General features: G+C 33.6%; 1 protein-coding gene across 1 annotated transcript in view; it reads right to left on the bottom strand.

The window, feature by feature from the left end:
- Positions 1 to 1,061: 1,061 nt before the first annotated feature.
- The window catches only part of rnf13 (ring finger protein 13), a 35,921-nt gene continuing 20,179 nt past the window's right edge, over positions 1,062 to 16,803 (bottom strand). Inside the window, exons 5-10 of the mRNA XM_073844695.1 lie at positions 15,143 to 15,230; positions 14,387 to 14,477; positions 13,954 to 14,059; positions 13,761 to 13,854; positions 3,909 to 3,989; positions 1,062 to 1,950 (exon numbers count right to left, since the gene is read on the bottom strand). Coding sequence (XP_073700796.1) covers positions 1,598 to 1,950; positions 3,909 to 3,989; positions 13,761 to 13,854; positions 13,954 to 14,059; positions 14,387 to 14,477; positions 15,143 to 15,230 — 813 coding nt within the window. The 3' untranslated portion in view covers positions 1,062 to 1,597. The remainder of the gene's footprint in view (positions 1,951 to 3,908; positions 3,990 to 13,760; positions 13,855 to 13,953; positions 14,060 to 14,386; positions 14,478 to 15,142; positions 15,231 to 16,803) is intronic.

The following is a 16,803-nucleotide window of genomic DNA, read 5'->3' as shown; positions in this document are numbered from 1 at the left end:
CCCGTTTTCTAAGGTTCTGGTAAGTTTTGGGAAATTTATTCTTCGGAAAAAGACTGTTTTCTGGAAGTTTATGGAAATTTATCAGAATGTTTCCAAAGTTTTTTGGGAATTTAAATTATTTCCATATATTCCACATTGTTTATAAAGATTCTGATATGTTTTTGGAAATTGAAATAAGTGTCTAAATATTCCAAATTGTTACCAATGGTTCGGGTAAATTGATTATTTCCAAATATTCCAAATTGTTTCCAAAAGATTCTGCTATGTTTTTGGAAATTTTAATCGATTGTTTCGAAATATTCCAAAGATACTGATAAGTTTTTGAAAATTCACCTGAACATTTTCAAAGATTCTGGAAACTGAAATAGATTCTAAATATTCCAAACTGTTCCAAAGATTCTGCTACATTTTTGGAAATTTTGATTGTTTCCAAATTGTTCCCAAAGATTCTGGTAAGTTTTTGAAAATTCACCGGAACATTTTCAAAGATTCTGGAAACTGAAATAGATTCTAAATATTCCAAACTGTTTCCAAAGATTCAGCTACATTTTTGGAAATTTCAATTGATTGTTTCCAAATATTCCAAATTGTTCCCAAAGATTCTGGTATTTTGGAAAATTTACTAGACTGTTTTCAAAGATTCTGGTTTTTGGAAATTTAAATAGAATCTTTGGAAACAATTTGGAATATTTAGAAACTAAGTTTTTTGAAATTTCACCAGAACATTTCCAAAGATTCTGGTAAGTTTTTGGAAATTGAAATAGTTCCTAAATATTTCAAATTGTTTCCAAAAGATTCTGGTACATTTTTGGAAAATTAAATTGGTTGTTTCCAAATATTCCAAATTGTTTCCAAAGATTTTGGTACATGTTTGTAAAATTAAATTGGAAACAATCAAAGATTCTGGTTTTTGGAAATTTAAATAGTTTCTAAATATTCCAAATAGTTTCCAAAGATTCTGGTAACTTTGTGTACGTTCTTGGAATTATTTTGGAATTTTAAAACTTTTAAAACCATGCCCTTTTCCAAACGCTGAATGACAAATCGACTCACAAACAGCAAAAGGTGTAGTATTTTATTCATGAAGAGAAATGAATGTAGACTACTTAGAAACAAGGGTGAGTGAAAAGAATATTTACAGTAAAGCAACATTAAAAGGCAACAGACATCAGCAACAGTTCACTGTGTTATCAAAAAAAAAAACCTTTCGACTTCTACTTACCCAACTTACTTCCTACTTACAGTATATAAATGACGTGTTATTTCCTAACTACACTTCCAAGCGGTTGGAACGGCTCCTGTTAATGATCAAACTAAAACAGTGATGTCAGTGTCGCTAATAAAGTCTTATGGTGTCGTATAAAACATGCAGTTGGTCGCGATCGGATTCACGTCTTGAGATGAGTTTGGCAGCAAGCGCTAATGACGTTCCCAAGGTGACGTTGGCAAATTTTGCGCAATTCCTCACTTTTTTATTTTTCTTTCGGGGCGAATCATGATTTAGAAAATTTCGCTGCATAGTGTTGCCGCACGGTGAACGTTAAACAGATTTGTGACGATAAACTGTGAACACTGAGAGTTCGAGTTAGCTAGCGGCTCAAGCGTTGGCCTCCATGTTGTCGGGACACTCCTGCTGCAGCTGTACGACCACGGTCTCGACGGTAACCTCCTCCTCGCTGTCGGTAGTGTCGCTGTGCTCGTCGTAGTCTGAGGACTCTGCGTCGGGATGGGACAGCGAGCCGGACATGGTGCCGAAGGAATGGGCGCTGGTGGAGGCCATAGAGCGCAGAAGGGGCGTGTTTTCAGACACTTCGTTCTCTTCGCCGCCGCTGTCGCCAGATTCAGAGTCCGAGTCGGAGTCGCCGTCAGATGGTACGACCTTCTGCTTGCAGACGGGGCAGGTCTTCTTGGTTTTGGTCAGCCATGGGTCCACACACTTGCAGTGGTAGGCTGATGATTGGTGCAGAGTGTTAGTGTTAAATAAAATTCCACTTGATTTAAATTAAGAAGAAAATTAGAATAAAACTGATAATCTCCTACAAATATACATTTAAATGGTAAGTGTACAAATATATACATTTTAAACTATTAATAATTTGATTTAATATAAATTATTCTTATATCTTATTCTGCACTTTAATGTCATGAGTTGCTTTTTTTTTTTTTTTTTTTCCACATAATGCCTTCATTTATTTACCAATTTAAAAAAAATAAGTCACAAAACTGCTCAATTTTCTTACTGATCTTGAAACTGACATTTATAGACTTCAACTCATGACAAAAGTATAAAAAAGTTTTCTTAATTATTTTTTTTCCTATCATGCCTTTAATTTTTCATTAAAATTAGGAGTTTTAAAAAAATGATTAATCTTAAAATGGACACAAAAAATGTACAGTATATTTTTTGTGTGTGTGTATATATATTTAAAATTATTATTATTCTGTCATGAGTTTCTGTTTGGCTTAAAAGTGACAAAAATAAAAATAAATCCCTATCGTGCCTTCGTTTATTATTATATTTTTTTACATTTTAGTAACTGCTCAAATTTTAATTTGCATATAGCATAAAATAGCATATAATAATGGCTAATAAAATATATTATATATACACACACACACACACACATCTAATATAAAAATTAATTTAATTATTATTCTGTACTTTTATGTCCTGGGTTATTATTATTTTTTTTTTTCTCAAGTAACACTTGTAATTTTAATTAAGCTTAAAACGGATGTACACAAATACATAGTGAAAATAGTTTTTTATATATGTGAATTTATAAATTAAAAGTTTTTTTTATTTAAATTTATATTTAATATACAAATTATTTGTATTATTATTCTGCACTTTTGTCATGAGTTGTTTTCTTAAAAATAATAAAAATCTTATTTTCACCTATCATATCTGAATTTCTTTAATAATAAAAAAACTGATATGTTTTAATAAATGTAAACAAAGTATTTTACACAATTTTGGATAGATAGATAAAAAAGCCATGCCTTCATTTATTTCATAATTTAGATTTTTGTTTTATTATTATTTATTCATTTTCTTTTTTATTTTTATCAATTAAAAATACTGCTCTAATTTTAATTAAAAATTATCTTAAAACTGACATACACATAGTATAAAAATGTAATTTTTTTTAGTAAAACTTTTTTGTATTTAAATGTATATTTATATACATATTATTATTCTGTACTTTTATTATATGCGTTGTTCTTAGAAATTATCTATTACTATCATGCCTTCGTTTGTTTTACATAATTGTATTAACAAATACTACTCACATTTTATTTAAAAAAAAACACCTTACAACTGTCATACAGAAATATATAGTATAAATATTTTTTATACATATAAAAAATATTACATAAATCTTTATACATGTAAAATATATATATATATTTACATGTAAAGTCTTCTTAAATATTTTGATATTTTATTTCTAAACATCTAATATACAAATTATTTGTATTATTCTGTACTTTTATGTCCTGTGTTAATTTTTTAAATATATATCTTAAAAAAGAGCCATGCATTTATTTAGTTCATAAATGTTTGAATTAGTAACAAACAAATAAAAAAATACACTAAGGGTTGATTTTTATTAAAATGTTTAAAATAAATAAATCTTTTACTTTTTACTTTTCACAGCCTTTATGTATTTATTAAAAAAAATCTACTTTTTTCTTTTGTGATGTGGTTACAACCTTTTCCATCAAATGCTCTGGGCTAAATGCTTCATTTGCATCACAGAAAATAACCGAGTTAAATAACTAATGTTTTGTTGATAAAAACAAACAAATAAATAGTAATTTACAGTAGTTTTCCAGTAGTTTCTTCAGTTATAAACACCAAAGAATCTGAAATATTTAACTGATTTCCAAGGGCTGAAACTCACCATGTGAGCAGGGAAGAACCCGCAGCTTGTCTCCTTCCTCATACTCATCCAAACAAATAGCACACACGTCATACGAATCACCTAGAAGGAATTAACAAAAACATCAGTGAATTAATACATACATTACATTCATATTTAACATCAACATCTTCACTAAAAGGGTTTCTGATTTTTTGACACACAAGCGTGCAGCGTTTGCTTTCAGATTGTGGGTTTGGAGGATGAAGGAAAACATTCCAGGCTCAATAAGTCCAGGAATTCCAGCTGCCCTCCTTTAAATTCCTCTGGCTTTTTTTAGGTTTCTTTCCACCAATGAAGGAGCGGCTGTGCTGATGCTCAGTGTTTATATAAGCAGTAAACGAACACAAACGGCCATGGCTGCGTGTGACCGTATATGGAGAAGCTCATATGTGTCACTGCTGGATGTCACTGACTCTACGTTTGGTTGAAGAGCTCACAGAGACGGCGGGTTTGGATATTACTAGTCCTCTGTTTACAACAGAAACAACTCGACACGTGAACCAATGACCTTTTAGACCAAATTCTTTCGATCTGAACTGATATTTATGGTTTAAAGGAAAACCTGCAACTAATGGGTTACATGTTTGAAATGCACTTAATTTGTCATCATGTGACCCTGGACCACAAAACCAGTCATAAGGTTAAATTTTACAAAACTGAGGTGTATGCATCATATGAAAGCTCAATAAATAAGCTTTCTATCGATGTATGGTTTGTTAGGATAGGACAATATTTGGCCGAGATACATCTATTTGAAAATCTGGAATCTGAGGATGCAAAAAAATCAAAATACTGAGAAAATCACCTTTAAAGTTGTCCAAATTAAGCTCTTAACAATGCATATTACTAATCAAAAATTACATTTTGATAGGTTTACAGTAGGAATTTTACAAAACATCTTCATGGAACATGATCTTTACTTAATTTCCTAATGATTTTTGGCATAAAAGAAAAATCTGTAATTTTGACCCATGCAATGTATTTTTGGCTATTGCTACAAATATACCCCAGCGACTTAAGACTGGTTTTGTGGTCCAGGGTCACATATATATATACACACACACTGTACAGTAATATATTTGCACTGATTTTTTTGTTAAAGGGATAGTTCACCCAAAAATGAAAATTTGATGTTTATCTGCTTACCCCCAATGCATCCAAGATGTAGGTGACTTAGTTTCCTCAGAAAAACACAAATGAATATTTTTAACGAAAACCTGTGCAGTCTGCCAGCCTTATCATGGACGTGGATGGGCACCAAACCTTTAAAAGTAAACGAAAACATGCACAGACAAATCCAAATTACACCCTGCGGCTCGTGACGATACATTGATGTCCTAAGACACGAAACGATCGGTTTTTGTGAGAAACTGAACAGTATTTATATCATTTTTAACCTTTGATACACAGCCACGTCCATCTGTAATGTGCACGAGTTTGGCATCAGTCACGTCACATGAGCACGCGCTCTAGCGTAGAATACGCAAACGCCGGAAGCGATCTGTCGCATGTATACGACACTCATTGTTTACACAGAGCACAGAGATTGTGGGTATAGCGGCTATTCAAAATGGTAATTACTTGTGCTTATCCTGATTGTTTAAACCGATTTAAAGCTAAAAGATTACATTAGTTTGCGCAAACTCATCCGGGACTTTTCGCTGATTTCCCCTTACGGCGTTTGCGTATTCTACGCCAGAAGCGCGTGCTCACGTTACTTATGCCAAACTCGTGCACATGACAGATGGACGTGGCTGTGTATCAAAGGTAAAAAATGATATAAATACTGTTCAGTTTCTCACAAAAAACGATCGTTTCGTGTCTTAAGACATCAATGGATTTTGGATTTGTCTGTGCATGTTTTTGTCTACTTTTAAAGGTTTGGTGCCCATCCACGTCCATGATAAGGCTGGCAGACTGCACCGGTTTTCGTTAAAAATATTCGTTTGTGTTTTTTCTGAGGAAACAAAGTAACCTACATCTTGGATGCCCTTGGGGTAAGCAGATAAACATAAAATTTTCATTTTTGGGTGAACTATCCCTTTAATAGAAAATGAATCAAAATTGTTCCATTTGGGTTTTTTTCTGCACCGGGAATGTTCCGTAACATCACTTCAGATTGAATAGACAATTATCCAAACTTCTTTTTGGTGAGATTTTACAATAATCAATTATTTTTCCTTTATGACTAAGTTTCCTCAAGATCACATCAAGTAGACTAGCGATTTGCAATGATTTGAATTTGCTAATTCAGTAGACATCCAATTTTAATGATATATTTTCAGGTTTTTTTTTTTGTGTTAATTTTCTATTATTTTCTATCAAATTGGCAAATTCCGTAGACATATCAAATATTTATGACATGTTTACACAATTTTTTGATTGTAGTAAATTTTTTGGTTAATTTTCTGTTAAATTCAGTAGATATCCGATATGCGTGACATATTTGCACTAAACTTTTTGGCAATACAAAAAACTTTTTTTTTTAAAGTTTTGTTATATATATATATATATATATATATATATATATATATATTTTTTTTTTTTTTCCATTATTAATTTTCCTCAAGAAGTAAACTAGCAATAGTGCAATAGTGATTGGCAAAGGTTTCGTTTTTGGAAATATTCATGATTTATTTCCACTGATTCCTTGGCGATAGAAAATTAACCATTTTTTCCCCTTACGGTTTTATGTTTTTTTTTTCCCCACCATAAATTTTCTTCAAGTTTACATCAAGTAGAATTGCAACAGTGATTTACAAAGGTTCTGATTTTGCGAATATGATATACTTGTACTGATTTTTTAAGCAATAGAAAATTAACCAATATTGTATCTTTTTTTTTTTTTTTACTTTAATAATTTTTTCGAGACCACATCAAATAGACTAGCGATTCGCGGTGATTTTGAATGAGTAAATTTCGTCCAATATTCATGATATATTTGCACAATTTTTTGTTAGTTTGGGCAATAGAAAATTAACCAAAACTGTATAATTGTTTTAACAATTGTATTGCATGAAGTAATTGTATTACATCACCATTACTTCTCCTCAAGATCATTTCAAGACCAGTAATAGTGATTGGCAAATGTTTTGATTGTGCAAATATTCATGATATGAAGTCTATATGAATAAAAATGCAATATTTATTATTTATATATATTTATAGAGGTTTAATACTGATACTAGAAATATCTTACAGTTTAATTTCTTGCTTGAATCTCCACTCGACAACATTAACTGTGTAAATGAAAAATTGTTCCTTATTTAAAGAAAAAATAAATCTATACTATAAAAATAATATTTTTATAATAGTATTGTACCAGTATTTTCATGATATATCTAATATGCTGAAATGCTCTGTCTTTCTTGTTACATAGTTAGAAACCGTATGAGGCAGCTACAGCTAAGAGTTGAAATCTCAAGGTCTGAATCCCTGAGATGTGTTTTAGCAATGGCTGCACTAGTCTGCAGTAAAGCAGAACACCAGTGAGCGCCAGTGCGTTTTCCGGTCTGAGTCGTATAACGGTCATGACAGCAGCTGTGTGTTCTGAGTGAGGTCCAGCTGCACCGTCATACCACAGGAAAAACCCATCCGACCCGCTGCTCTCTCTCTCTCTCTCTCCCTCTCAGTGAGGCAGACTGCAGCGGCTGGCAGAACCGATGAATCAGCACAGCGGCCGGATGAAGAAAACCAATGAGTCAGCAGAGACACCATGAGCGGGAACCAGAGGAAGGTGAACATTAGGGTGAAGCGCACACGATTGCTTGTCTCTATCTGTGTGATGGGATTCAAACAACTGCTTGTGTCAAGAATGATACAGGATAAGTCAGTGGGTTAATCTTTCTATATTTAGAAAGGACTCATCATACATGCTTTGGGGGTAAATTGTGCCATCAGCAAATTTTAAAAAACAATATGTAAAATGTAGGACTGTCAGTCGATTCAAATATTTTATCTAATTAATTACATGATGTTTCGATTAATCGCAAAATAAATTTGACTGAAATTCCCTACCAAAATTTTTTTAAAGCTATTGTTGTGTTAAATGAGAAAGTATCAAGTAGACATTACAAATTGTAGCTTTAGAAAGAAATGTTTTTTTTTTTTTATTTAACATAAAATAAAACAATGGAACATAAAAGAAGATAATTTGAGAAACATCTCAGTATTTATGATGTTGAAATCAATGAAACAACTATATGTGTTAAGGACGATACGGAGGAAGTCAGTGGGTTAATCTTACTATATTTAAAAATGACTCAGCATGAATGATTTGGGGTAAATTGTGCCATCAGCAAAAAATGTAGGGCTGTCAGTCGATGAAAACGTTTAATTAATTGATCAAATGATGATTCGATTAATCGCAAAATAAATTTGACTGTGAAAATGCCCACAAAAGATTATTTACAGCTATTGTTGTGTTAAATGAGAAAGTATCAAGTAGACATTACAAACTGTAGCTTTAGAAATAAATATTTTCTTTGATTCAACATAAACTTTATGGCATCGCTTGAAACATCTCAAATTACCTTTTTTATGTTACACAAAAGAAAGGTTTGAAATGACACAAGGATGAGTAAATGACGATGGAACTTTCCCTTTAATGTTTTGATTAGTATTATTATTACTAGTATTATTATTTAATGAATTAATACTCTAAACAAGTAACTAAATCTGCCAGCAGTAAGCGGTAAATGTCTTCCATTAGATTCTTTCAAACGGCTGATTCACTCAGAGTTTAAGTAAACAGCTCACTTTATGAATGGAGCTTTAAATCATTACTGATTCTCACGATTCGTTCAAGATGCAGATTCATTTAGAAACTAAACCGCTGTGTTGCTCTGAGATGGACAGCAATTCTGCCGTGGCTTCAAAGGTAATATGTTGTCTGCAAAATGTAGAAAAACACAATATTGTGTTTAAAATATACCACAATATCAACTTCTTAATTACTGTAGTGTTGTGTAAAACCAGATTTAAGCTTGTGATAGATCGGGACAAAACTGTATTAAAATATTTGAATTGCCCTAATTATTTCATAACTAATTAATAAAGTTGCTGCGTTAAACCGTCCTAGTAAAACATTTAAAAAAAAAAACATTTTTTTTAATCATTTTTAAGAAAAACAACTCATGACAAAAGTACAGAATAATAATGAAAATTATTGGTATATCAGATGTATATAAATTTAAATAATACATGTACATGTATAAAAAAATATATTTTCACTATACATCAGTTTTAATTAAAATTACAGCAAATTGTTACTAAAAAAAAATAAAATAATAATAATGATGCTGTGTTAATACTACACAGAATATTGGATGGAAATATTTGAAAAATAGCAGCAGCAGTATCCGGACGTTACTTTAACACAGTAGGTGAAAATTTAATATCCTGACAGCCTTGTTCTCCACTATACTCTGTAAACATCAACCAGTCAAACTTTCTTGCTCATGTCCATTTGTTTTGCATAAAGAAAATAAAGCCAATTTCTGAACCAATTTTAAGTCAGTGTCCTCCTGCACTCTTAAAAAATAAGGGTGCTTTAAAAGGTTCTTCACAGCGATGCCATAGAAGAACCATTTTTGGTTCCACAAGGTATGGATTAGTCAAAGGTTCTTTAAAGAACCATCTCTTTCTTACCTTTTTATAATCTGAAGATCATATTACATCCTTCTTTTGCTACAAAGATACTTTTGTGAAACTGAAAGGTTCTCCAGATGTTAAAGGTTCTTTATGAACCCATTTAGACAAAAATGGTTTAACCTTTATTTTTAAGAGTGTGGTAGCATTCACTTGTTGGTGATAAATTATCCACTCGACATCTGGTAAATACGTACGATGGAAACAATTACAAATGACCTTTATGCTTATATGACTTTAATTTGCTCTAAATATCTGAAGCGTAAAAGACGAATCGGACACGTTCTGCTGCCTCCGGCTTGCTGGGTTTAGAAAATCTTGCACACCTTTCATTTGTTTGAAAGTGGATACATGAACACAGGTGTCTGTAACCTGAGTCCCGACCGCAGAGTTTTCTTACACCCAGTGAAAGTGACGTCCGACACCTTCTTCAGGAGGAACATCTTCAGCGTCTGCTTTCACTGCATCATTGCTTTACAGGCGAATGCAATTCTAATGCCTGCACTATGACTGAGCTGAACAGGATGCTCATTCAAGCAAGCACACTGTGAATGGTCAATGGTCACGGTGTTGATTTGGTTGTAAAATGGCTTGATGATTCACTATGAGGAGGTGGAAATGCCGAGAGCTCCAGCGCGGGAGGGGAATTCCACATTTCACCCACATTCGTCACGTGACCACAATGCCAGGCTGTCCGTCCAGCACGGATAATACCGAATACTGATGGACCAGCAAGACAACAGCTTCACAACATCAAAATAAAAAGGCTAAAAAGCCCATTCTACACTCAAAAATAAAGGTGCTTCACGGTGCCATAGAAGAACCTTTTTTGTTTAAATGGTTCCATAAAAAACCTTTAACATCTGAAGAACCTTTATATTTCACCAAAGGTTCTCTGTGGTGAAAGAAGGATCTTCAGAACCTTTGACTGAATGGTTCTTTGTGGAACCGAAAATGGTTCTTCTATGGCATCGCTTGAAGAACCCTTTAAAGCACCTTTATTTTTAAGAGTGTAATAGTATAGAGTATATATGACGTATAGAGTTTATATTTGAAGTATATAATGTTCTGCATACTAGATATTTGCTGCAATATTTCTAGTACATACAGGAAGTAAGTAATAAATGGGACAAAACATTGGATTTTCCCACAAGATGCCAATTAGATGGCCAGTTTAAATAAATCAGTACAAATTTTTTTTCATTTTAGCCATTTTTAGGCGTCGTACTTGAACATACTCCTCCTAGAGATTTATTCAGATCACCACCAAATTTGGTCGGTCTAATCTAAAGGCCCATGTGACGTGAAGATCTAGAGTTTTCGTTGAAGGGTGTATCCTTATCGGCCTGACAAATTTCAATGTTTCGCCACGAAACAGGAAGTTGCTGTAACTCAGGCATACAATGCCCCAAACTTCACATTTGATAAGAGTCCTGACCTGAAGACATCTACATGCCCATATTCAGTTATGGTCATAGCGCCACCTGCTAGCAATAGGAAGTGACATATTTTACGGTGTAGCGAAATCCTCCTAGAGATTTATACAAATCAACACCAAAATTGGTCAGTCTAATCTAAAGGCCTTAACAATGTTAAATTGTGAAGATCTTGAGTTTTCGTTAAAAGGCGTGTCCGTGGCGGCATGACAAATTTCGATATTCTGCCATGGAAATAGAAGTTTTTGTAACGCCATAAAATGTCCGATCTCCCTCAAACTTCATACGTTCGACAAGAGTCCTGACCTGAACACATCTGAAGACCAATATTCTGTTATAATCATAGCACCACCTGCTGGCACCAGGAAATGATTTGTTTTACATTACCTTAAACATGCAATGTCCAATCTGCACCAAACTTCATATGTTTGATAAAAGCGCTGGCCTGAACACATCTACATGCCAATAATCAGTTATAGGCATAGCACCACCAGCTGGCAGCAGGAAGGTTGGCACATACAAATGACTTTGACATATTCCGCTTGCTGTTTTCCTAAAACCACCATTCGGTATTGAGCCCAGTTGCGAGGGCCCTTTCATCACTGCTTGCAGCTTTAATTAAAATTGAGGCCCGTTTCACACCGCAAGCGTGAGCAGAGCGTGAGCGGCGCGTGAGCAGCGCCTAATTTTTTCGGCGCCCATGTTAACAAACGAGTGCATTCACACCGGCAGAAGGAGCAGCGCGTGAGCGTCAAGCAGGAGCGTAGCGTGAGCAGCGCTGACGCGATGGTTTTGGCGCCGAGTCTATTTTTGCTGCGCTGCTCACGCTCAAATAAAGTGACAGTACACTTTGATGGCCAAAATAAATATGATTTCACACAAAAAAGTTCTATAAATGCATAGAACAAGCTTAAAATGCACATATAATACGCATGTCTAGTGAATTTAACAAGAGTCGTTATCAAAAGAATATGAAGTATCCAAAATATGTAGGCTTACAGAAGATATAAACGTGTTTTTAATTATTCAGTTTGGGTGCAATCATGGTGTAAAAAAAAATAGCCAAAAAATTACAAACTGTTAATGGCAGAAAAATTATTTTTTCTTTTCTTTTCTTTCCTTTTTTTTGCATCGAGAAAAAGCTGCTATGATTGAGTCTTGGATTGTATAAAGCACTGTATAACTAAAGGTAAAATAATAATAATAATAATAATGATAATAATAATAATAAAATAAAAAAAAATACACATATGTAGGCTAGTGCTACCCATATTTTACCTCATTCATGTGCAGCTTTATGATTTGGGGAGCACAAAAAGTAACACTTTTTGCATTTCTCAGTTTGTGTAAATGTTGTTTGTCTAGTACAAATAAGTCGCTTTGTTTCATAATTACAGTGTGTACGTTTTTCGTTATTTACCTCAAAAGAAAGGAAGTGAAATGTGACAACATGCCCCGGGGGTGGGGTACATTGTAACACGTGAGGAGCACGTTGTAACATCATCAAATGACAGCTTCAAATGTTATCTGATCGAATGAAAAAAATATATACGACAAACTAAAATATTTGGTCAATAAATTAAAATTATTAATTTCTCAAATAATGCCATTTAAAAAAAGTTATAATAAAAATAATCTATTTTTGAGTTTGACAATGAACACATCGCAACTATGTGGGAACGACCCTAATCGCAACACACAGCTACACAGTATAGTTCAAAATAATGTGCGCAAATAGATGAAACATTTAGAAAAACACTCCACTCCCTCCAAACACAGCTTTCATAGAACACGAGACACATAAACTAGCCAAAATGCTTTGTTTGTGCCCCGCTTCCCTAAGTGTTTTATGATCCCACCAATAAGTATTACAAATACTTATCTTCGAAGGAAAAGGCATGGGTTGAATCTGCTTCTGCAGTTTCATTATTAATTTCATATTTACCTGTAATCAGTTTCACAGAGAAACGCTGATTACTAAATGCTTTGGAGCCGCTGCACGCTCTACAAACGCTTCCAGTGTGAATACTCTTTCGAGTCTGCAGCTGCAGTAACGCTGTAGTTACGCTGACGTGAAGCTCACGCTCTGCTCACGCTTGCGGTGTGAAACCGGCGTGAGATTTATAATAAATAAGCTTTCCATTGATGTATGGTTTGTTAGGACAGGCCAATATTTGGCAGAGATACAACTATTTAAAAATATGCAATCTGAGGGTGCAAAAAAATCTAAATACTGAGAAAATCACCTTAAAAGTTGTCCAAATGAAGTTCTTAGCAATGCATATTACTGACCAAAAATAAAGTATTATATATTTACAGTAGAAAATTACAAAATATCTTCATGGCACAAGATCTTTACTTAATATCCTAATGCTTTTTGGCTTAAAAGAAAAATCGATCATTTTGACCCATGCAATGTATTTTTGGCTATTGCTACAAATATACCCCAGCGACTTAAGACTGGTTTTGTGCTCCAGGGTCACATTTTATTAAACAATGTCTTTGTTGCTGTCCTTCGATGAACTATATGAATAAGCAAAAATGACTTTACATAAGAACTGAATTTATTTGAAATACAACTTTTTAGTAACAATATAACTTCTATAACATCTGATCAATTTAATACACTCTTGCTGAATAAAAGTATTAATTATTTTCAAACTAAAATCTTTTTGTATGAGATGTTTTATGTTTTCGAACTGAACCACAATGTATTCTCAGTGTCAGACTTTAAGATGTGTCTTACCTTTCTTATACTTGTGAATTGGGAGTTTCTTCAGCTGGTCCTTGCGTAAGCGACTTCTCCTGGCTCTATGTCTGTCCTGTACAAACTTTGTGATCTGAGATTGAAAAGATGCAAACATCTCAGGCAAGACTTAATACATTTGGTTGTTGGCTCACATATATTTTTTCTTTATTAACACACAATCGTGACTCACCATGAAAACTACAATGAGGATGAGGCAGATTCCAACAATGATGAGGAATGGGATCAGATAATACTCCAGAGGCAAACTGAAGTCCGGCATGAGAATCACATGACCACTGAAAACACAAAGCAAGGATTTCATACGACGACTGGTCTTAAAAACAGACATTAATACTTATAACTTACATTTTTTATTTAATGCATTATTTTTATATATTTTATTATACATAATTAAAGATATCAATCTTTTAATTTGAATCAGTAATTATGGTGTAAAAAAAAATGTTTCTGAATACTTTACATTTTCAGAGTTTGTATGAACAGCAGACTTTTTATATTGTCATATGACTCTTGGAGCACCAACGCAGCTGAATTCATAAGATGTTTCTGTTAAGTAACCATCTGAACAGTGAAGTATTCAGTAGTGAAATGCGAGCCCTCACCCTTTCTCATAGATGTAATCCTCTTTGAGAGAGTTGGCCGCTTCTTCACCAATAAACACTGAAGGAATGTCGATCTGCTTGAGAATATCCACTGCAAAAAAATGACAAAGGGAGACTAAATGCAACCAGAACCATGGTAAATTCATGTTAAATACTTAAAAGTGTGTTTTAAAATTTAAAATAATATTTATTTTAAATGTATGTCCACTTTAGAGAAATAGCTCATCATTAATAAATAAATAAATAAATGAAAACGCAGAATTTTACTTAGCCACCGTCCTCCTCCCCAGCACCACCTGTCTATCTGTTCAATGCCAATCCTACACTCCATTCTTGTCTATCAAATGCTGTTAAATCTATATGAGAGTTGTCATTATTAAAATATAGAAATATGTTGTGGATTATCGTGATGTGTTCATCAGCTGTTTGGACTTTCATCCTGACGGCACCCATTCACTTCCATTGGTGAGCAAGTGATGTAATGCTACATTTCTCCAAATCTGATGATCAAACAAACTTATCTACATCTTGGACGGCCTGAGGGTGAGTGAATATTCAGCACAATTTCATTTTTGCCCTTCCTCCTGACATTCCAAGTCAGACGACATTACGACTCGGTCAGAATTCATAAATAAACGGCATCGGTTATTAGCAGCACAGGGGCTGAGGTTTGTGAATCGCAGCATTGTCCCGCAGAGGAACACATGAGCGCGTGTCTCCGCTGCATGTTTTATGCATTCGTGTGCAGGAACTTACGATCATTGGATCCCATGCTGATTAAGTCATCAGAGTCCACATTGTGGACAATCGCCGCCTTGTAGCCGGCCTTCTGCGCATGGAGGACCTGGACAGAGACAGAAGCATTGTGTTCAGATAAACACAGGCGTCATATGTGCACTCCACCGACCCACATATACAAGACTTGTTTGGCACATGTATTGTGCATTCACATGAACACACTGGTTTAGCTTAGAGAGACAGTTCAAGCCATCCTTTGTGCATATGACTTTCTTCTTCCAGATAAATACAGTTGGAGTTATATTAAAAAACATCCTGGCGTGTTAAGATTTAAAAGTGCATCCATCCATCATAAAAAGTGCTCCACACGGAAGTGAATTGACGTTTGTGTAAGAAAAATATTTATATTAAAAACTTTATAAACCATTATCTCTAGCTTCAGATGGCCTTTATTAACCCCCTCGAGTCGTGTGGAGCACTTTTTATGATGGATGGATGCACTTAATTGGACTTCAGAATCTCAACAACCATTCACTGCCATTATAAAGCTTGGAAGAGCCAGGACATTTGGTAATATAACTGATTGTATTCGTCTGAAAAAATAAAGTCATATACACCTAGGATGGCTTGAGGGTGAGTAAATCACAGGGTAATTTTAACTATCCCTTTAACAGGGGAAACAAGGGGAACATGTCTGAATCAGAGTTCACCTCGAAATCTAAAGAAATAAGAAATATTAGCTTTTTTTAATGTGACAATAGTAATTCTCACTACTGTATATAAAATAAATCTGATAAAATTGAGTTTTTTTATACACTTTTAGAAATAACTGTATTATAGTATTTCCCTTTTTTACACTAAAAATGGGAATTAGGAATGAGGATAATGGAAAAATCTCAAAAGTAAAACCTTTACACAAATTATGAGAAAATTACTTCCACATTTATAATAAAATGTATTTTTTTTAAATCAATTGTTAAAAATAAAAAGATAAATTACAAAATTATTGAACTAAAAATATTAAATAGTAGATAGTATTTGCTGTACTACAAAAAATATTATGTTTTGTAACATTTATGACTGTTCTAGCGAATCACCTGTTGCATCTGTTCACCAGGATTTGTGAAGTTTTGAGTTTTCCTTTAGGCTTTATAGGATTTTGGGTAAATTCAGACAAGTCCCCTTTTTCTAAACAACCCTGTCGTTTTTTTTTAATTGAGTGAAAAACCTAGGACTAGTTCGCAAAAGTAGTTTTTTTTTACATCTTCTCAATCATTTAACAAACAATCTGGTTGACAGCAGTGGTTCTAGAAGCAAAGTTGTCTAGAATGAGGAGCTCTTTCGTATGATATGAACCATTGTGTATGTGCGGGGAAAAAAGCGCAATGCACAACTGTTTACGCCCTTGAAAAACAAAGATTTCTTTCAAATTTCTCATATACCTTTGAGGTAGGGCTGGGCAATTTGGCTTAGAATCAAAATCTCGATTAATTGAACATTTTAACCCGATTACGATTAATGAACGATTATTTTATTTATTAATAAAATTATATTTAATTATATTTATATAATAATTATTTTTTTGCCCTCATAGTTCACTGACAAGTTTTGTACAGTAAATATGTTCACATATTACAAGCGAGAGATTTTTGGATGAAGGGTGCATTACTTGATTTTAA

Source organism: Garra rufa, chromosome 7, assembly GCF_049309525.1.
Source record: "Garra rufa chromosome 7, GarRuf1.0, whole genome shotgun sequence".
Classification (NCBI taxonomy): domain Eukaryota; kingdom Metazoa; phylum Chordata; class Actinopteri; order Cypriniformes; family Cyprinidae; genus Garra; species Garra rufa.
The sequence above is the reverse complement of the archived record's forward strand: the minus strand, read 5'-3'. Positions and strand labels throughout refer to the sequence as shown.